A 23,535-nucleotide genomic window follows, 5' to 3' on the forward strand; every position below is an offset into this window, starting at 1 on the left:
CTCAACTTACTACGACTACAACGATTATCACGGTAACGATCTGACATTTTTCTCTTTGCATTTATTTTCACGAAAATGCAAATACAAACACAGAGTGAGCAAAGTGGATAGAATCACGCGGATCCTATCCCACTTCTGATGTAAGATATTTGATGCAAAAGTATTTTAAAAGAATTAAACTAACAGTGAAACAGTGAATTTAACTCTACTTCATAATAATCCTCGCTGTAGTATAAACTCAAACCGAACGTAAATTAACAAAAATGTCAGACGTTCCGCAATGACGAATGGAAAGAGACTGCCTCGAGCAGCAGCGCATACTTCCTTATAAAACCTTTTTTTTGTGTGGCTACCCTCAACAGTCCTAACAATATATATATATAAATGGCCAGTACAAGATGTCGCTGAAATTTATCTTCAAAGGCTAATAAAACAGCCTCATGGCTAAAATTTTTATAACTACATCACATAATATGAAAGCTCCGACAGGTGTCTTTAATTGTATTATAGCATTTATAGTGTATTTTTATATATAATTTTATGATTTTAATTCTTTAAATACAAAAATATACCACCCAAACACCTGGTGAGGTCAACTGTTTTCGTTTAACACTTGTCTATCAAAATAATTCGGTGGGCAGTGGTGGCGGTCTAACGAGCCATTTCATTGATAGTCGACGTTCTGTGCGTGTAATAGCACGCGCGCACGAACGCGGCCGCGCAATTTGGTGGAAGTGCGGCAAATGATCGCCTCGGGGGGCCGCACCACTCATGCCTTGAGAATGCGTTTCCGTTGTACCATTTTTGTCGAATGTTGATGGAATTTAATGTCTTTACTTGTATTCTTTGTTGCCTTGCGGGTATGAGGTAAATGTGTCAAAAGTAGCTCATGTGATCATGCAACATTAATTTAATACATATAATGTGACTCATTAATCAAATCTCAAAAATAATAATCATGTTCCGAGTTTTAATAGATTCATATAGCAATTACTTCTTTGTCAGACTTTAAACCATCATCATAACATATGTCTATGCGAAACACAATTTATGAAACGATTTATTTTAAGTAATTTGAAGCTCCTTTTCACTATATTTTCAAGTAATTTGTCCAAAAATTACAATGTCCAAATTAGCAATATTTCGCTCACTTATTTTTCTTTGTCCTCCGTCAACTTATATCGTACAATGGAAACACACCGGTTCTAAATTTAACTTGCATTGCATACGGAGACGTCGGTAATGCAGGCCCGGGGCGCGGACGTCGTTTTTGGCTTCTGTTTAAAAACGCGATCATGAAATTAATGTATTACTCTCGCATGTGGATACCGGCTGTTACGTCTGCCATTTTCATAATTTTTCCATTAATAATCCCAAATACTTTCGGTGTGTAACCAAATTGCGGACTACGTAACTACTCGTTACTGTGTTATGCAAGAAGACTAAAATAAATAACGCGTTCGAGTTTCTTTCGACCCCTTCTTGTAACATAATATTGCAACTATTATTTCTTAGGATGTTTATTAGATTGTTTTTATATAAAATAGGTAATGAACAATCTTTTTAACGACAGAGAAATTGTCTTACATTTAGTCGACATGAAGTATAAGTGTACAATTTATGGTACAGTTTGTAATAGCTGAAAACAAATCAAATGCAACTTGAAGCCCTTGTACTGGCTTGTTTACCCGTGTACGCAGCCTAAAGCCGTTGGCTATCACGACTACAGAAGCTATTTCAGAGAAAACAGAATTAATAGCTACTGTAAGATTTTTGTTGTTTTACAGATTTGGACAACTATAGTTGGAATTTTGACTCCAGGAACTGTTATCGCTTTAAATTTCCGAGAATAAAATACCTTTATCTACTGATTTCTCGTATAAATGTGAATTAAATATATTGGTGTAGTATTAAAACTTGAATTTAATACAGAAGTTTGGTGATACAAGTACCTTGAGATTCAAACTCCTAACTATAAGATCGTGAGTCGAAAGACGAGCCATTAGTCTGTCACTGATGTTAATTTAAAGAAGAGCTAAAAAAAAGTAAATTTAGTGAGGTACCCTTTGCTTATGTCTCAATAATTGTTTTTGATCGCGTCGGTCAATACGTGCAGGCTTTTTAGGGCTCTCACGACTGACGTCAATTAAATTTGATAGAGACCATTTAGGAGATTGATTAAAAATCGATACAGAATCGATTGCGGGCCCTCGTAATAAATTCGGATCGGTACGCTTATTTTGTGAGGCACGGACGGAATTTTAAGTTGGCTCTCGAATATTGTCCGTACTGTGTATTTGGTAACACTTATTTATCATCTTAAACGCAGTTTAATATTTTTTTTCATCACAAAATGTTAAGTTTTATTAATTTTGTACCTTTTAATATTTCTTACATCTATATATATAAAAGAAAGTCGTGTTAGTTACACTATTTATAACTCAAGATCGGTCGAACTGATTTAGCTGAAAATTGGTGGGCAGCTAGCTTAGAACTAGGAAACGGACATAAGATAATTTTTACCCCGTTTTCTATTTTTTATTCCGCGCGGACGGAGTCGCGGGTAAAAGCTAGTTTGTTATAATCTAATAACCACTTTAGATATGTAGATTTAAATAGTTTAATGATTATAAAAATCTCTTAATTTTTATTAAACAGGGTGGATTGTATAAAAATATTATGTATGTAATATGGCGTACTTTAAACAGTACGTAACCGTACGTAAAAACGTGTGGTCATCTTTTAAAATATTACGACGTTGTTTACAAATAAAATAAAAAATGAATTATGATTGATATATTGCTATCGTTTAACCTGTGAGATTCGATTTAAAATAAGCGTACAATATTAGTATAAATTTACATATTTATTATATCGTAATATTTAAAGGCTATAAACGGTGATGGTTATATTAAATGAATGTTCTACTGAAACTTTATCGAACCATCATCTTGATAGCTGCATTAATTAAATTATACGTAATGATTTCGTCTTAAATCAAGATAGAAAAAGTAAATTAATAAATACACTTATATCTATAAACTTAATAAGTTAGATAATTGAAGTTTTTCATTAAGTGACATAATAATACGGAGGCTTAATTTTAGTCTTCTTTCCCTTCCCACCCTTTTCTTATAAGGAAAGGAAGACAAGGGGAAGTGAATTTGATATAGGAGGAGATGCATTAGAAGAGGAAATATTATCTTTTTCTGCGTCTCCTCCTTCGTTGATTAAAAGTAGGCAATGCATCTGCAATTGCGGATGTCTATGGGCAGCGGTCGTTTCTCCATATCGGCGAATTCAGGTGGCCGTTTACTCGTTTTCCTCATTGTTATATATATGTATATAATAAATTACCATTTTTCGTTTCAAAAAAGTAAAAAAAAAAGGATTTTAAATAAAATTTGATGAACAAGCTTATATGTATTTAAAAATTTTGATGACAATATTCACTGATATTTTTATACATAATGTGGGTTTCCAGTGTCGAGACACTTTACGAACAAATTGTCATACAATTTATTTAGACAGAATTATTAATTAACAGTATAAACACAAGTACCAAACTAGTGAAATTTCACGGTAATATTTGCCCAAATAAATGTTAGTGCTCCAACAGACCACATTGGTGTTTTTTAAGAATCAATTTTATTTATAGGCTCTAAAATCGTTATGAAATTCATTTTAATTACCATGTGTGCTCGAAGATATCTCGAAAGTAAGGTAAAGGTACAATTAAAGATCAGGTAGCTAATAAAGATTCGACTCGGTCTCGGCGGGGCCTGTATCTTACCGGCTAATTGCTCAGGTACCACGAGCAAGCACATTCGATTCGCTCGCGTTATTTGTCGTAATTTTCACGTCATTGCGTATAGCGTACGCGCCGGCAGTTTAGAAGTTGACTTGTCATAGATTAAGAATTTGTAGACTAGATACATCGTTGAAAATTTGATAAATCTTAAGTATTTAATACATTCGTTACTCAATTAAGTCATCAAATGGCAGGGTCATTCCGTGGATTTTAAATACGAGGCATTTTCTCATCATTGCTATATCAACTATATAAAGCCCATCTTAAAAAAATTAGAGCGAGATAGTATCACAGACTAAACTATACAATATAGAGTAAAATTATGATATGATAAGTAGAAAACTATTGTTAAAAATACAAACAAATACAAAATCGCAAGCAACAGATGCTCGAATTTACAATAGATTCGTCGTAAATATTAGTATAAATAAAATAATTAATTAAAATTCTGGCGCCTCTGTATAACTTTAATATTCTTTGACAACAGCTATTAGAGAAAATGCGAACAATTTATACGTGTTATCAGTGCGCATTTAAGCGTATTGCACTCAAGACTCTTTCGCTTATAATTCGAGATGATATTAAATGAAACTGTTATTGATTATGCGATTACAAATACATTCTCGTAATTTCCACCTGCGGCGCTTTTGATACGACGCATTTATTCAATAGGATATCTCTATGAATTAAGATAAGGGAGTTGGAAATTAAATGTTTATGAATACTGGAGAGAATTTTGAGGTTAAAAGCATAGTTTTATTTGCTATTTCTGCTATATTGAGGAAGTCGATTTGCTTAATAGTTATTTTATTAGGATGTATTTAAGACGCAAGAACACTTAACATTTTTGTAAAAGTTTGTTCTTTGTTGCAGATTCGTCATAGATTTGGTCTTTTCGACGAAGTTTGCACTTCAGGGGGAGTGCAAGTAAGGCATTGCAATTGGGTCAGATTCCTGCGCGTCTCAGAAAATTATGGACCTCAAGTAAGTTAATTACAATATTTAATATGAGCGTCAAATGAGAATTTGCGTTTCAATGACCTCGATCTCAACCACAATTTTTCTGTAAGCGGAACACCGCGTATTTCCGCGACTGTACACACCAGTCATAAAATCTATTTATTCAATTGTTGTAGGTAAACTTAGTGTGTACTAAAGTAAAGGGAGAGCCGGTGTACGAAGCAGTGAAGCCCATATCAGCACATACGGAACTCATAGTATATTATTTACCTGAGCGACCTGAGGAATTATTCTTCGTCAGAATGAGGAACAACTTATACAGACAGACAATGGATTCTATTTTGGAAGGTGAGCCAAATATTATTCCTATCTAGTAAGGGCCGAGATACACGGACTTCTATCAACAGTTAACGTTCACCATACACATATCGCAGTTAGCAGACTTTTCTAGAAATACTGCCAGTCAAATAAGCCGGTCAAAGCGAGTCAATCTTCTTTATTTCATTTGAAAAAAAAAAAAAAGATTTTGTACAAGCATTTCGTCAGTGAAATCTCTCGGTTAGTGTAATAACACTGTGTGTAAACGTCTAGAGTCTGTCATCCCCTTTCACAGAGTAAAATTACAGAATAAATACCTTCGACTAATACAGTCTGAATATGTAATCAAAATAATCTACACGCGATACGTGTTGAGGTATTTATTATGCCTCGTACAATCTGTACAAAATGAACGTAATGACTGAACGTTTCGTCTGCACCACGTACGCAAATGTATTTGTGTTGATGCTTCGGTGAAAGTAGATTTATAGTTTGTTTTCTCGACATGTTTGAGACGATTTAATTAAATGAACATATTTTTAAATGCAAATATTTGGATAGTTTTTTTACAAATAAATCTAGCAAATCGGTTGAATGAATAAATACAATTTTCAATGGCCAATTACAACCTGCGGTTTCACTAGTTTATAATATAAATCAGTAACGTACTCGTATATTATGTTGAAAGTGGTTTTTCTTTCTTAGTCTTAGGGTGATTTAAGTTTGGTTAAAGATGTTAGAATCGATCTTTGTTACGATTCGTTAGGAAAACCAAATCGCAAAGGTACTATGCTTTATGAGTATTATTATTATTATTAAATATCTATTAAAAAAAAACTAATCCTAAAATGACTCTACTTATTAAAACTCAATTTAAAGTTACTACTTTTACAAGTTGTACAAGTTACTTAGTAAAATACTTGATAATAAATCTGTTACGATATTGATTGAAAATGTCTATAGTTTTACCGAAGCGGCAAATAGAAAGGAGTGAATTTATTATCTGTGAATATTTTCGCACGCTGATAGGACAAGCGAATGAAATATCTAAAGATTGAGTTCTTGTTCTGCGACGCGCGGCGACATTTGATCGCGGTGTGAGATACACCGTAAAGACACGTTCGATTTCAATTTAAAGATTTTTATTATTACGTGTTGATTTAGCAGATGATTGCTTGCGTTATTTTGGATTAATGTAGTTACAAACTTTTAAATAACAATGCGTTCTTCCATTTATAAACGTAATCAAACGAAAAAAAATATTATCCGTTGGTATATTTACAGCTTGACTAAAACCCCAAAACATGTATATTCGGTTAACAAATGTGTCGTTTAATGCGACGCTTAGTAAAATCATTTACAGTGTACATGTTAATTCATCCAGCATCCAGTTCATATAAAGTGGTCCTACTTAATTCGCTTCTGCTGGACACTTGTGTTAGCGGCATACATCAAAAGACATTCCGCCTTCCGCTGGCGTCTCGTTTCGGTAGTCGCGCGTTTTGTGATTGCTTTTTTATCGTACTAAGGCAGCGGTCGACGTGCAGCGAACGGCGTTCTCGCTATTTGATTTATAACGTGTTATCAATATAATGGAAAACAATTTTTAAAAGTTGACATCCCCTGATGCGGTAGCGTTTTTGAATAAATAATCTACGCGAATGTCATTTGTCTCTGATATCGATGTATTGAAATTAACTTGTCTGAACGGAAACGATACAAGCATTTTCTTTTAAGAATTATTTATCAAATAAACTAATAAGACCAGTGCATAGCCTTTTTTAAAAAAAAGATCAAAAAAATAATTTAAATGTCTTTGTACTCATTTATAAATTCAAATGTTTATAAGTAAATAAATATGTAATAAATGGAATGTAATAAGTAATAATCTTTAATACATTGAAGTAATATCCTTCGTAGTTGACAGTAAAAATCCTTGATAAGAAAATATTGTCCCTTAAAAAGACTTCAACGCTCAAAAATATTTCATCGTATACGATTGAAACAAAGATGTTTTTTTTCTACACTAAAACTTCAAAAAGTTCATTATAAATTTATTGTAAAATATTTTTATAATTACACTATAGTTTATCTTAAACTTTAACTTATAATTAATATAAACACGCCTTAAATCGGCAGTTCTACGCGTTGCGAGATAACGTTGCGGCACCGTTTGCGAGGCAAAGGCAGATCCGATCGAACACCATATCGTTTCGAATGCAGCTGTCGACGGAAAGCCTCCATACTTGTATACATATCTCTTATATTGTTCGAGCTCTAAGTAACGTATTGAACTTAAGTTATAGAGCATTGTTTAATGGCATTATTTCAATATAAGTCGCTTGAAGACAAACTCATTGCCTTAAAAGATACAATAGTAAATAGATAAAATAGGCCTCCATTTTGCTTTATTTCGATATACTGCATTGTCATTTTAAGATAATTTATAATTGCTCCATTTTGATCTACTGCTGTTAAAAGTAGTATTAATTATAAAATACATCGTGTCATTTTATTTCTATTTTTTCTGGAATTTCATACGTATTATCCAAAGATGTACAGCCGTGTTTTATTCTGTATACATCGAAATTTAAATAAATAGCGTAAGCAACAATTTAATAACAGAAATAAAATGTTAAATGTGTGATTTTTTGCATGCAAAACAAATTGCATTGAATCGGCTTTCGACTCTATGAAGATTATCATCACTTTTACGCTTCGCTCCATATTCAGATCTCTACTAACCAATCGTTGAATACATCTTTTTGATCTAATAATAATTACAAAATTAATTCGAATATACTTTTTATTAATCACATCTCTTTTCCTGTTTTATTTGAATACATATATTATTATTATTTCTTCTGAAATTGTGAATGCATCTTCAGAAAAAATGGTGGCTATAAGCCATAAAAATAATAGATATTTTACGATCTTCAGCATTAAACATATGAGACAGGTTTCAGTATATTGTATGTCATAAATACAGAATGTCTACACTTCAACAATAACGATTTTACGGTTGTCAATTATTATCTTAATTATGGTTTGCTTTGAAAGTTTTTAATGATGAAGTTTCGTCTCAATTTATATGTTCAAACGAATGACTTGTTGATTTATTATCATTTGCTTGAATAGAAATCTAATGCAAAGTATGGACTATTTATATTATTCTATTTGAATACGTAGAGTAGAAGATGTGATTTCAAGTCTTAAGATATTAGTTTAAAGTTCAATCTTTCCCTTACAGATTCTCCGTTAGACCTATCCACATCCCTATTATCTAGAGTACTGCTACCAATATCACCGCCATCTGGTGCTGAAGATGAACACAAATCGGTGTCCGGAGACTCTCTGACGTCATCATCGGCCGGCTCATCGAGTGAACTGCTAGAGATGACGCCAAAAATACAAAGGAGGCCGGCAAAATCTGAAAGAGCCTTGCTGCCATGTGAAGTGTGTGGGAAAGCTTTTGACCGACCGTCTCTGTTGAAGAGGCATATGCGAACTCACACAGGTATTTAATAATAGTATAATTAATATTATTATACATTTTATTGTAACTTTGACGTTAGGATTCTAGAATTACATAACCAAAAAATCAGTTACTTCTCCCTTATTCAAAATACATCTCATTATTTTTGAATAATGGGTAACGGGTAGTCACATATATTAGGCAATGTATACATTGCTATGTGTTTCAGGTGAAAAACCTCACGTGTGCATGGTATGTAACAAAGGGTTCAGTACATCAAGCAGCCTGAATACTCACAGACGGATACACTCCGGAGAGAAACCACATCAATGCCAACACTGCGGGAAGAGATTCACTGCTAGTTCGAACCTTTATTACCATCGGATGACACATATAAAGGTATTTAACATTTTTAAAAACCATTTGAAACCATGTCACATCGGGACCCATGTGAAGAGTTACGTAAAATATATATAACAAAACAAATGAAACGGATTTTATCACGCTTTGATTCGTGATGTAAGATGCTAAATCGTTTGTTGAAAGAAAAAAAACAAATCCATGCTAGCTTGATAAATAACTTGAGTTCGTTTCTGTTTGTTGCCTCGGTAGTATTTTATTTTTTAAACAAACAGGAGGGAAGTTACGTCTTTTAATATACATAGAAATATGATGTGAATTTAACAGCTATTTCTTTCGTAATGGATATGATCTAGACTAATGAATATGCGGTAGTGGGTACGACATTGTCGAGAATTTTTGCCTAGGTTTAAAATTTATTTAGATAGTAGTAGTAGTTAGATATTAATAAAAATGAAATATCTGTATGTAACATATTTCGTAACCATGACGTATTTAAAATTTTCGTCTGTTTGTATATCTATCTGTCCATAAGCCGCGTTTGTTCCGGGTAACCACTGTAATACCTGGACCGATTTTGACGGAACTTAGTCGGGAAGATAGATGATGCACGCAGGCATATTGTAGGTTAGTATTTGCACTGAAGTTGCGGGCGACCGCTAGTAATTTGAATAAAATATTACACGTAATTTTATACATCTTGATAAATAACGTTGGAAAATCATATTCAATTTCTTGTACATTTTTCTCAATCGCGGAAACTTATATTCAAGAACACAATTGGTTTGCGTAACTAAATAAAAACAGGTTATCCTTGATAAGACAATAGATGGTGCCATTACAGTTTTTTTAATGATAATTCACATGCTACCTTAGCACATCCTTTTGCATTACATTATGATGCTGCGATGTTTATAATTACATTTTTTTATGGATACATTAATTACCCGCACAGATTGTTACGTGACAAGACATCGTTTCGCACCGTTCCAACCCTGTGAGGGTTTTTTTTTTTTTTGTATCTTATGCAAGAATTGCAATCAATAAGTCATATGTACAGATTTTAATTTACCTGGTATAAAATATGATATACTGGTAATGAAAAGTATATAATTTAATAAATAGTCAAATTATATCTTGAAAATATGTTTAATATTTTTCCTCCATTTAACAGTGGTAGATGCTATTAGCATCAACAATATCTGTTGCACGAATTGGTCGGCTCGCCAGGTACAAACACTGACGATCACACAAGACAGGCGTTAAGTGGAAGCAATGCCACGTTTTGTCTGATGAGTGGGGTGCCGGAGGTCTAATTTCAGTCTTATTCCCCTTCCCACCCTTTTCTTATAAAGGAAAAGGATGGGAATGGGATGGGGACGCATAGTAAGGAGAAATATACTCTTTATGTGCGTCCTCTACTGCGTTGATTAAAAGTAGGCAACGGATCTGCAATTGCGGATGTCAATGGCCAGCGATCATTTCGCTATTTCAGCGAACCAAGTGGTCGCTTGCTCGTTTGCTACATTGTTATAGAATAATAATAATAAACTCAATATTAACAAACCATTTAAAATGCTTATATACATTTTTCAACTGCTTAAATACTCTCTCTCGGTCTAGTTACTATCATTACAAACTTAATAAATAACTCCACTGGTAAAAGAAAGTCATTCTGAATTTTCCAACAGATTTTCCAAATTACAAATATATCCCTAATCTACTTCTAGTTATGTCATACATTTATCGGTAAATTAAAATTTTATTTCCCATCTTTAAAATATTTAAATAAAATTGAATGAAATATTAAAATAAAAATAAGATATTAAAACTAACTTTTTACGTTTTTGTCACAAAAAATCCGAAACAAAGGCGATATGTTCTCAGAATAAAAAGTCAAACCTTCCAATTTAATCACAATAAACGATGTTAATATATTCCGTAGCGTTACATTGCAGGTCGGTAAAGCTTTATGAACATTATACTGTGATGTTACCGTGCTCACTTCCCATAACGCCCCTTAAAGTTTTTACTTAACTATGACCTCATGTGTCCGCGACTTAAGAAAATCACACAACAGTGCACGGTCAATGCACACAGGGCTGTCAAAATAAGAATAACTTCTTTTTAAATTAAAAAAAAAATCACTCGGTTTTCCTTGTTCATTTACTTCGCGTAACCTAGATTTAACTTTCATTAGAGGCTCAGTTTCTTATCAGATTTCTATTTGTTTCCCTATTCTTTCTTTAGCATTCCCATTAGTGGGTTATAATAAATAGTTACCAAAGGTAAAGTGTCCTAATATTATCTCCTTTCTACCTTACATTTATTGAACTTTTCTTCAGCTAGAACAACTTTTAAAACAAAGAAAATTTAAAATAAAGAAAAGAATTAACATCCTTAGAAAGCTTTTCGAAAATATAATAATTTTTGAACTTCAGTAAACGTTCTTAATAAAAAATTAAATTAAAAATTAAAATTTGAAAATAATTACGCTTTATTAATTATTTTCAGTTTGTAAAAATTTTTGATAGTACATAATTTAACTTTGTACAAATAGTAACAATACAATTCATAGCTTTATAATGAATAATATCTTTAATATAACATAAATATAAATTCATAAAAAAACGGTAGAGCATCAAATGGCGCGGTCATCTCGGCAATGGTTCACACACGAGCGTGTGAAGCCACGCTCTGTTGGCCGCGACGTCTTCAGTATCAAGACACGGTTCCTTGCTCCTTCGTGGGAATTAGACGATTTCGGATGTTTACAACGTTTTTCGGTTTAATACCGACATACGTTTGTACATCTTTTGGACTGTTCTTAGCTTTGTTACTGTCTTATTTATTCGTTGTCACTAAAGAAGACTCACGAGATGTCTTTAGTATGAATGTTTAAGTTACTTTTAAATGCCTCTTTGGCAGTTATAAGCTATTCATTATAAACTTAAATACTTAAATATGTAATTCAACTGTCAAGGAAATGGATTAAATTGATCGTTACCGCATGGTTCATGAAATGCTCAGCAATAATGCATCTCTCACAATGGTCAGATCTATGAGAATGATTCACAATAGCTTCTTCTAAATAATATGGATAACAATTTAATATATTTCTAGGAACTTATTATAAATAAAAGCTCGAAACCCAAGTTTAAATTACAACGATTTTACATTTAAAATGAAACAATGTTGCAGCCTAAATATAATTTAAACACCAACTATACAACGCTAACTTTAATGAAATCGTCTTAATCAAAAGCCCAAATGTTTCTCTTTGTTATTTGCATCTAAAAACTGTAAAACTGGAAAGCTTCTTATCTCTTTTTACTCCTTTAAAATCATAGTATACAGGATGCGAGTAATTTACAACAATTTGCAACAACAGGGTGCTTGTAAATTTCGTTACATTTATCCAAAAGCGGCGACACAATTTGCATGTAGCTGACACTCTCTTCTCGTTAAAGCTTCGTTATTTGTTCTCCGTCAACACGTCCGTCACTAGTTCGCCTCAAACGTATTGTCCTAACAATTGGTGACTAACCAAAGCTTGTATGTTTGGTGCAAGATTTATACAAATGGATACTTTTATATCTAAAGTTACTTAAATTTACACAAGTTATTCGTCGTCATTAACTTATTATAGTCTTTAACACAAAACAATTAATATTTTCATTTAAATTAATGATAATAAAAACATATTACACTTGTTGTTAGTTGAAATAATGTCATCATTTTATTGATACGTGATATTATCGCGTTCAATTAAAAAGAAATGCATATTTTATGTTATTTTTCTTTAGTTTAAAAAATTATTTTTCCTTTTCTATAGACCGTAGCACATTCAGAGATTCGATAACAAGTAGTGAACGTGGTGGTCCTCTTGTATCAACTATGAATAGACACTTGAGTATGACCTGACAATTCATTATTGCAGATTCGAACGTGGTATTTTTATATTTTCTAATTGTTACCAAATTAATCGTTTATGAAAAAAAATGGAATGCGATTAACGGGATCAAAATTTAATTGGTAGCTTGGTAGATAATTTTATTATCGATTTCTATTAAAACTGAGAAAAACGAAGTGGATATTTAAATTAAATTAAAATAATGCTTGCAAAATGTACTCCTATAATTATATTACTTTTTATAGTAATTCAACTTTAAAAGTAAGTTTGTTAAAACTTAAAAGCATCTGTTATAGATGGTATTGTAAAAAGGATTTACATCTTGAGAAAACAAATTCCCGCCTTTACAACCGGCGCCATATTGTTTTTATAATCTCATTAAAGGACCGGTGCGTTCCGTCTGACGCACCTGCTCTCGCAATAAGGTTTTCAAAATCGTATAGATAAAAAATCAGTTAATTGTATTTCGGTAATTTGCGTTTTTATTACGAAAGAATTTTTTGAGTGCGAACAATTGAAAAATTGGCGCTTTATTTCCCTACGTGACCAAATACTAGAGTGGGAAAGTTAAACTATGTCATGTATTTTAGTAGAGGTACTTTTCCATCAGTTTAAAATAGCCTGTAGTTTATTACTCTTCACATTTTTTCAAGCAAAATTGTTTGTTGTTTGTTTACATCGAATAGACTATGAAACTACTGACCCGATTTGAAGAATTCTTTCACTGTTGGCAAGCTACACTATCCTCAGGTAACATAGGGTACATTTATTACTAGATTTTTTTAATTTTGCGCGGACGAAGTCACAGGCAACTGCTAGTGAAAAATAAACTGAAAACGAATGTGCAAGTATTGTAAATCGTCGATAAGAGTACATGTAACCACTTTTTTAAAATTAAGTAAAACAAGCTTTACTCGAGTCTATAGAAAAAATATTTTTATTAATATAATTACCACTAACATTTGCATAACCAAAGTAAAACTAGCTATTGCTAGTTTACAAATAATTTAGTTAATGATAAAAAATAACATTTATCAAGTTGAATAACTTCCAATATGTATTTAACTGCTGCTTAAGAAGTACGTAATAACGGATATTGGTCATTTACCGTGACATATAAAAGTAAGTCATAAATAATTATTTGAAGAAATCAAACCACAAAATGAAGTAGGGACTTAAGAGGCAGGAAGTCAATCAACGTGTTTATTGCTTCAATATACTTTCGAATGTACAATCGCCGTCGTTTGCGGTGTCCCAGTATACATAAAAATTGCCTTACACATCGCACAAAACAAGTAGGGTTCTAAAGATATTTTGATCAAATTAAAAACAACGTGTTTTATACACCATAATCTATCCCTATAATATTTAATGTAAAATAGCTACATTTACCGACATTTATTGTTTACTGTTTGCTTATAAGACATTCAAACGGTTGTCGCTTTAAAGTGGAACACCGCGAACGGCGGCGACAGTACATTATCAACGATTACAAACTTCTAGTTTGTTATGACCGTATTACGATGTAGTTTGTACTTTGATTGGTAGCAATATAAATTTTCTATTGAATATTTTTATCAATCATCGGTTCCACTAACGATTATTTGACGCAATTATACTTGTTTGCTCTCGGCAAAGCAAAGAGATTTTTGTATTGATTGAGTCATTCAGAATAGTTTTAAATCAAGCTGTTATCATTAGACTTTTTAATTATTAATTAAGCTTAAAGGTAAAGTTAATTTAAATTGGAATTTCTTTATTCTTTACTTATGTTCTGATAATGACATATAATGTTCATGGGGGATATTCTAGCGCACACAAAAATCTATTACGTATTTTACTGTAGGTAACTAATCAAGCTAACAACAGATGAAGCATGACTATAATGCGACTATTGTTGTAACATTCTTTTTTTTAATTGTCGACTCGACATCAAACAGCCATCAAGGATCGCGTGCCGTCTACGCAATGAGTCCAACAATACACTTGATTTACAAATAATGACCAATGTATCGCCAACAATCATAATTCATTTTAATCAGCCTCACTGAGCGTGTGCCGCGTCATTTTGTTAAATAGGGTGACCAGGTTTTAACGTATTTTGGAGACATTTTGTATAGTCTGTTTTGGCGACGTTACTGTGGATTTTGTCGAAAGCTTGCCACAAATATAACAACCATTAAATTCTCCTAAAAAAAACACTCATCAATGACCAAAAGTTTACAATTTTATTTTTCAATATTAATCTATTAAATGCATTCTTTAAGTAGCAATTTCTAATGAAAGAGCAGTTGACTAATCTATTTCTTATTATCTTGTCATCAAAAAATATTCCAAATTCACTTTAGTTATATTTACCTTCGAAGTCTTGAATTTTGAATCAAGGTTGGTCACCCCAGTTGTATCTGTTTTTATTGCTATGCGACGCGTGCAGATAAATACTATTTTCCGCTTCATTTGAGCGCAGTGTCGGCAGAACGTTCGCTATTCGTAAAAAATGCAGATGTGTCAATCGTAATGGCATGTTTGCGGAACTTGTAATCGCCGGTTTAACAATGTTTTATTGTGATCCAGTCCCATCATATCTTTAGATTCCACCTGTTCAAAGTTTAATCATACATATCAGAATTAATAAATTTTTTAAAAACCTTATTTGATAGCTTTAAATTGATAGAAGCATAATAGAAGTTTTTCAAGAAGACATTGTCGCTTTTTAAGGCATAGTTCTTGTAAAAATTATACCCTTTCCGACAAATAAACACCATGTATTAATATATTAACATATGGAGCGTCGATGGCTCAGGGGTTAAGCACTTGACTTGCAATCTGCGGGTCCTGGGTTCGAACCCGCCATGTACCAATGTGTTTTTCGATTTTCGATTTACATATGTACATTTATCCGACGTTCTTACGGTGAAGGAAAACATCGTGATGCAACCTGCACATATCTGAGAAGAAATTCAATGACATGTGTGAAGTCAACCAACCCGCACTTGGCCAGCGTGGTTGACTATGGCCTAGTCACCCCTAACTTGGGGTAGGCTCCGAGCCCCTCGGTGGGGACGTATAGTGAGCTGGTGATGATGATGATTAATATATTAACATACCCCTACCTCGTACCTCCATGATCACAGATTTTTGTAACTAAAAAATTACTGTTGTCATTTAGCATATGGAATATATGCAAAAAAGACTACGGACCAAGAATAAATGTCGTTTGATGTAATTAAAAAATTAACAATTAACTTTAACCTAAATTCAATTCTTGCTAGATTTATTCAACTAGGAAGACTTTTCAGCAATTAAATTTTGATAATTAGGTGGATGGAAGTGTAGCATTGTCCCTTGATACAGTTGTCTTTAATCTTATTAATGTTGTAAATGCGAATGTTTAGATGGGTGGATGGATGGATGTTTGTTTAAAGGTATCTGGAACGGCTCAATGGATCTTGACGAAATTTGGCACAGATGTAGAACATAGTCTGGAAGATTATATGTGCTACTGATTACGTTTTTTTTATAATTAAGCGCGGACGGAGTCGCGGGCGACAGCTAGTTAAATAAAAAACAATACTTCAGTCATAGTACTACACAAGGCCCGTGATATTATCTTTTAGTGGCGGCACGTTAAATGAATATTAAAATATGTTGTAGAGACGTGTACTTAGTACAGACCTTTTGGCTGTACTCCTTCATTTACACAGTTATAATTGAATCCAAGCTACATTCAAATTTAAGCCTTAACGCTATTGTTATAACTGATAATTTACTATAAATCATATTTCTAAAGGAAGACCTTTTCGATTCTTTAAAGCGCTTAAGCTGTCAACTTTAAAATTCCTTTAACAATCTTGTAATCTTATGATACAGTTATTGATTTATATTTTAAGTTGTATTAATTTTTCTGTGACATAATATTATATGAAACTTTATTTATAAGCATATTTTTTTTTAACAATTTAATGTTATTTTGAAGAGTAAATAAAGTATTGTTTTATTTTCTAGTAAATTGTGAGTTGGCGATTTTTTCATTGTAAAATTATTTTTAAGTTAGTGATCTATCTTTAAATCCAACATAATATTGCAAAATTTAATGTTAGTACTCAATTTATATATTAAACAGTCAACATGTGCTGAATAACATAAATGGATAGTGATGCCATCACTATCCATTTATGTTATTTCCAATACTATTTTCAAATAACATCGTTAATCAATTATCATAAACAAAGTTTGTGTTGATTAAATAAAAAGTCACTTATAAAATGCATACAAACTTGAACCTGGCACGGTCAGCAGATTGCATCAACCACATAACACTATCAATCATGCTTTATCGTTCTTTTGCCGTCCGTACTGATTAAATTATTCCACGGAGGTGGCTTAATGAAATAGCCAATGGACTGCGGTGAGATCACACTTGTTAACCCAACCTTTGGAATCAATTACAATTTTTTTTAAACTTTATCTAAAAAAAAAAACACTACATTTTTCATGTCTTTCCCGAGCTTAACATTAAGTTATGGTGACAATTTTTGATTTTATGTTTAACCATTATTCATAATATTCTGGAGCGCGTGAACGTCTTCACTGAAACCTATATGTCGCATTGTACCAATGTGTTTTTTTTTATTATCTTTCAGTGTATGTTTATCCGATGTTCTTACGGCGAAGGAAAACATCTTCGTCTAACTTTCATATATGTGTGAAATGTATGGCCTAGTCAACCCTAACTTAGGTAGGCTCCGAGCCCTTTGGTAGGACTATACGAATTGACATTAAAACCATATTAGATTAAGAAAGATTCTTGGAGAGACCTATCGGTCTTTCATTAACACCAATAAGACTATGTACAATTTTAAACATTAAACAACATAGAGGAGTCTCTATAGAGTTCCCTAATAGAGTTATTAGTAGAAAAAATAACAGTCTTATTCAGCTTTGTAGATGTCGCTATATTGCATTGTGAATTTTCCACAGTCATCCATCAAGAATGGTCCTTTTATTACTTATCAATAAAATATTTGTGGTCTTCGAAAGGTCTGAGTCCGATCATAACTCGGTATCTTAAGATATACGAGAGATCAATTAATGCGGGTCTTGTCTTCAGATTCAACCGACACCACGATATTGATTAGTTGGGCACAGAGATAATTGGGGTACGGTTATTAATTAGTATAGGTTTGAGATTAGAACGTTATAGATATTTACAAAGGATTCAATAATTATTTGATCACATAGACATGGTTTTACACTTCAAGTAAAAAACCCACATTAAAATGTTTTCACTATATGAAATAATATGCACTCCTTACGTACCTACTCGATACCTTCAAACAAACATCCATCCATCCATCTAAACATTCCCATTTATAATATTAATATTTATATATTAATAAAAATCAAACTCTGATACAAATTAGTAATACCGTAACTTTATTATACATTTAGAGTAACAAAGTTTCGACTTACAAAATCAATGTCAACAATTGTTATTCAGGTACGTATTTGGTTGGAGGCAAAAACCCTAACGATACGGTAACCTAATAGCACTGCACGCGAGTTTGCGTCGCATCAATTTATTTTAGTTAAATTAAGCGCCAGGCTTCGCATTTGCATTCGATTTCCATAAGCCGGCGCGGCATATCAGTTGCCCATACGTCACTGTACCGAAGAGATACGAACCCACAACGGATCGGTGATCGAACGAACGATTTAGTTATTGAGAGTGGATTTCGTATGGAGCGATTTTTTTATTTGATTATTTTTAATCGGTAATTCAACTGTAATAACTCGAATTAATAATAACGTGTTAAAGGAAGAAGCATTATTTAAAAGACAAAGACAAAGACAATCGTGATTTACTAATTTACTTTTTCCTAGTATTTTTTTTTTGTTCAATAACAAGACCAGAATCAAGCATGAAATTCGATGTCTCACGTTGATGTTACATGAGAGAGAAGGAACTTATAAAGAAAATAGAAAGAAGATGTAGAACAAATTTGTATATTTTAAGCGCTTTGAAGGTTTGTTTACAATTTAACCATAAACGCTCATAAATCTTTAGTTATATTCATTTAAAAATACACGATATTCTTAGGTATCGTTAGGTTTATTCGTGATTCATAAGAGAGGATTCCTTCATTATCTGTACGCATAAGACGGCTGCTCAGGTTTTTGCCCGCACTGTGATTTATCCAACGGAAATTGTCAGACAACTAATGGTTCTTTGTTTATTGATTTATATATTGCAATATTCGGTAGCGAGAAAGGTCGAAATAATGTCGGGAGTCGTTTTTTTGGGGCAAGTTGATTAAGCCACTGTGGAATCGGCAACCCGTCCGTATAAAATATGGCTTACGCTAACACGCTTGAATACATTTCGGGGGCACTTTTTAAATTGGCTCGACTATAGTAATTATAGGTTTTTTTGATGCGTGTAGATTATGGGCGGGCTAGCGAAAATTAAATGGGAGGATCTATCTTAGGAAACGAAATTGGATATAACTTGATTAACATATGATCAGAGGAAATTAAGTAACTGTAAATAATCACACCTGCAATTCACCATACCATATTTAAATACAAACGGCTACTGAAAATTGATCCTTGTGTTAATTAGAATAGACCTCAAAATTGATTTTAATAAGAAGAGTAATTCTATCACTAAATTCTTAGATTTAAAAAAGTATAATTATAATTATTAACGAAGATAAGGCCCTTTGTATACAAGACAACGAAAATCTTCAATACTAATATGCTATGGCTGCGTCGCAGGAATCGCGTTTTGCTCCGTACACACAAATTTGCAAACGACTGTCTTTGGCGATGATAGAAATGTCGGCGATGCACGCTGTATACGAACCTTTATGACATTGCAAGCGTAAGTCGTTTAGCGACTCAAATCGCTGGATTTTGAACATTCACTTTGCTTTTTGTATTTATCTTTTGTCTTAAGGATTAATGCGCTAATTAAAGCGCTTGAAACGTTTCTTTAAAATGCCTTTCAAAACTATGATATTTAAGAAACAATTAGGCGTCATAATAGAAGTATTAAAATACAATTTTTAAAAGGTAAAGTAGCTTAAGATTCGTTAGTAAAAACTATAAAATAACAGGTATTAAAATTAAATACATTTTGTCTTAGTAACAAGTAACAGTTCTTTCAATGCTGTAATATTGTCTAATTATCGTACGCTGGTTTTATAAATAGGGAGGGTACCCGGTTATTATAATTCTATTTCAAAGTCCGATATTAATATTGAGAGTTCAAAAGTGGTCTCTATAATTGGGCACAATCTAAATTCAGTCTTAATTATCGTATATTTTGACATTGAACAATCACTGTAATCAATAAAATAAGAACATACTGGTGTATTTAGAGATGTTAAAATCCTGGTGGGTTTTAACATCTCTGAATGTAATTTATGTTAGTTATATTATTGTAATAATAAGTGAAGACAAAATGTGACACATCTGTATAAAGAATTTGCGGATATGTTTTTGACAGAGATAAAGTTAACGCGAAGTGCATAACGCTATTATTAATAAAAAAAATGCTTAATTATGAATTATCATTGGCAACCACTGGTAGTGTTCTTTTATGGACAAGAAACAAAAGAAAGAACTTATAATTTATAACAAACATTTATTTTATACTAGCTGTCGACCGCAACTCCGTCTGCGTGGAATTAAAAAAAATCTTGACAGCCTATGTGTTCTTCCAAACTATGTTCTACATCTGTGCCAAATTTCATCAAGATCCGTCGAGCCGTTCTGGAGATAGCTTCAAACAAACATCCACCCATCCATCTAAACATTCGCATTTATAATATTAGTAAGACATGCGTGCTTCGTAAAATTTAGACACAGTTTATTGTAATGAGAAATGTTTGTCATTTACCGTATTCTTATTTACTGAGACACTTGAAATTTGTGACCAGACATAATGTCGTCTAATGGTCATTACAAGAACTACCGCAGATGCTCGCTTGTTCCACTTAAATACCGTCAAAAATTGGGAGAAACATTTGCTTTTAATGCTCTCTAATCTAAGCCGCTATTGTCTAAGAACTTCTTTATTACCATTGTGGTTTAATATTTAAATTCCGTTTTAAACACAACACACTCTTTGCTTTGTAATTATGAGTAGTTTTGAGTAAATACTGAATGTGAAAAATTATTGCTTTGTAAAATTTATGACAAAACATTAATCTATCTTTTAAAAATAAGTATTTAAATTAATATTTTAGTGAATACAGATACGACTGACAGAAATGTATGGAACAGCAGTACATATTACACAGACCCCTCGATAAGGGAACGGGCAAGAAGATAAAAAAATAACCCTTTAAATTTACCTTTAAATACCCCTTTAAATAAAAAAATACATTATTAATAGTTTTAAAATAATAATTTTAGATTTTTAGTCACTTCTATTTTAAACTATTTTCACCATCAAATTTTTATCATCGAATAAAATAATGTCTAAAAATTTCAATTATCCTGTAGCAGTAAAGTTAAAAGTGCCGCATCATATCTGAGAGTGGGCCTCAATGGTCAGTAGAACTTCTGGGCTCACCGTAACGGGTTTGGTCGGCAGCGCATGCGCATTATAAATTCATTTGCACGCTCTACGCATGATGTGCAATGTCATGACTTTAATTATATTGGATATGATGATGATTATTAGGCATTTTATTGTCTTCCAACATTGATTTTCTTTTGTTTTCCTTTTTCTGATCATTATCTTTGTGCGAGATTACGAGCTGGTTTATTAAGTCTTACAATGGAATGTCGAATCGCTGTTGTTATTATTTTTTTAGTCGACTTTTTACTTAATTTATTATTTGTAGGCTTTTTTATAACATAATAAAAAACATAAAAAATAACCAATGTCAATACATCTGCATTAAAACATAATATTCTTTGTCTTTTTTTTAAGAATTCGTAGGTCAATATATTTGGGTAATGGAAACAAACTTAATTACTAAAAAAATACATACACTGTTTAGGTAAATATATGTTTTGACCTTTTGACCACCGGATATTCATATTATGGAAATCAAAGTATCAAAGTAATAAAAGAATATGTTCGGTATAAGTTTATTATTATTTATATTTTAAGACCATAAGGGTTGACATATGTTTAAGCTGAAATATTATTGAAACGCTAAGTTTTTTTATGGTTAGGCCCTTAAGATATTTGTAAAATTGATCAATAAATCAATAGCAACTGTACAAGGACGATTAAAAAACTTTAATTATGACAATAACATATTATAATTTGGGTCAGGAGCCACCGACGCTCCCTTGGGTTAAGCATTGGTTTAGGGTTTACCCCTGGGTTAAGCACTTGACTAGTAATCTGCAGGTCCTGGGTTCGAATACCACCATGTACCTATGTGTTTTTCGATTTACGTATGTACATTTATCAGACGTTCTTACGGTGAAGGAAATCATAGTGATGTAACCCATACATATAGCAAAACAAATTTCAAAGATATATGTGAATTCTCGGGAGAAAAACACGGTGACGCGGCTCGCCACCGGAGGTCCGTAATTTCTGCCTACCTCTCTGGGTTACAGGCACGAGTGGTGTATTAATATATAAATGATTAACTTTTATTTAGTAGTTGGCTAACCTAACATTTTCTTCAACAGGAAAAGCCGCATAAATGCAACCTCTGCTCCAAGTCGTTCCCAACTCCCGGGGACCTGAAGTCTCATATGTACGTGCACAGCGGTTCCTGGCCTTACAAATGCCATATCTGCTCTCGAGGATTCTCCAAACATACCAATCTCAAAAACCATCTATTTTTACACACTGGTAAATGTTAAATTATACTAAAGTCATTATTAAATGCAATCTTTTGAATCACACTTATTGTTGCAATTAAAGCAAATATGATATATGTATTTTTTTTTAATTTTAAGTATTTTTATAATTCTATTGAGATTAATTGTAAATTTTTTGAATAAAAAAATGTTTTTTTTTTAGAATAAACTTCGTTTTATTAAAAAAAGCGATTGCAACGATATGTTTTTCATAATTTTTTTTTGTTGTTGCAGCGAAACATCAACGGAACAGCGCTAGAGATGCTACCTGAAAACCTATCTAAGAACGGTGCTTATTTCTATATCCAGGATTATGTATATACCAGATACCAGTATTTAATCAATTATTTCAGTTACGGGACATAAAATACATACACTCACGTATGGTACAAATAATTAAAGAAGTAATTAAGATTGTAACATTTTGTTACAAATTTATTGAAAGTGTGATATTAGATTAGATAGATGTAAGTGTTAAATTATTTTTATAGATATTTAATTTAAAATAATATATTTTTTGAAGTTGGAATTTTTCACTCAAATTTAAAAAAAAATCAGGAAACTATTTTTGCTATAGTGGCTGAATATAATAGAGCCTTGTACTAATGTCATTTCATTTTTGTGATCCTTATACACATAAAATTATTTCAATTAATTTGTAACCATAATTCATAAGTGATAAGTTAATAACTTTCAATTAAAAACAATTGATAGTTGAGATTATAGAAAGATAATCTTTGTAAAATATTAAGTTATTTAAATCGGAAAAATATTGTATAATTATTAAAATTTGAGATGAATATTAGTACGATAAATATTTTAATCGCTTTTCTTTTTAAAAGTAACTGTAAAAATAATTTC

The 23,535-nt window shown here is 32.1% G+C and overlaps 1 protein-coding gene across 1 annotated transcript in view; it reads left to right on the top strand.

Moving 5' to 3' along the window:
* The window catches only part of LOC106719478 (zinc finger protein 177), a 51,920-nt gene extending 28,891 nt beyond the window's left edge, over positions 1-23,029 (top strand). The window contains exons 2-7 of the mRNA XM_014513826.2: positions 4,685-4,795; positions 4,948-5,119; positions 8,340-8,606; positions 8,794-8,963; positions 22,501-22,666; positions 22,909-23,029. Of these exons, the coding sequence (XP_014369312.1) occupies positions 4,685-4,795; positions 4,948-5,119; positions 8,340-8,606; positions 8,794-8,963; positions 22,501-22,666; positions 22,909-22,946 (924 nt within the window). The 3' untranslated portion in view covers positions 22,947-23,029. The remainder of the gene's footprint in view (positions 1-4,684; positions 4,796-4,947; positions 5,120-8,339; positions 8,607-8,793; positions 8,964-22,500; positions 22,667-22,908) is intronic.
* The last annotated feature ends 506 nt before the right edge of the window (positions 23,030-23,535 follow it).

The sequence above is a fragment of the Papilio machaon genome, chromosome 7 (assembly GCF_912999745.1).
Source record: "Papilio machaon chromosome 7, ilPapMach1.1, whole genome shotgun sequence".
In the NCBI taxonomy this organism is placed as follows: Eukaryota; Metazoa; Arthropoda; class Insecta; order Lepidoptera; family Papilionidae; genus Papilio; species Papilio machaon.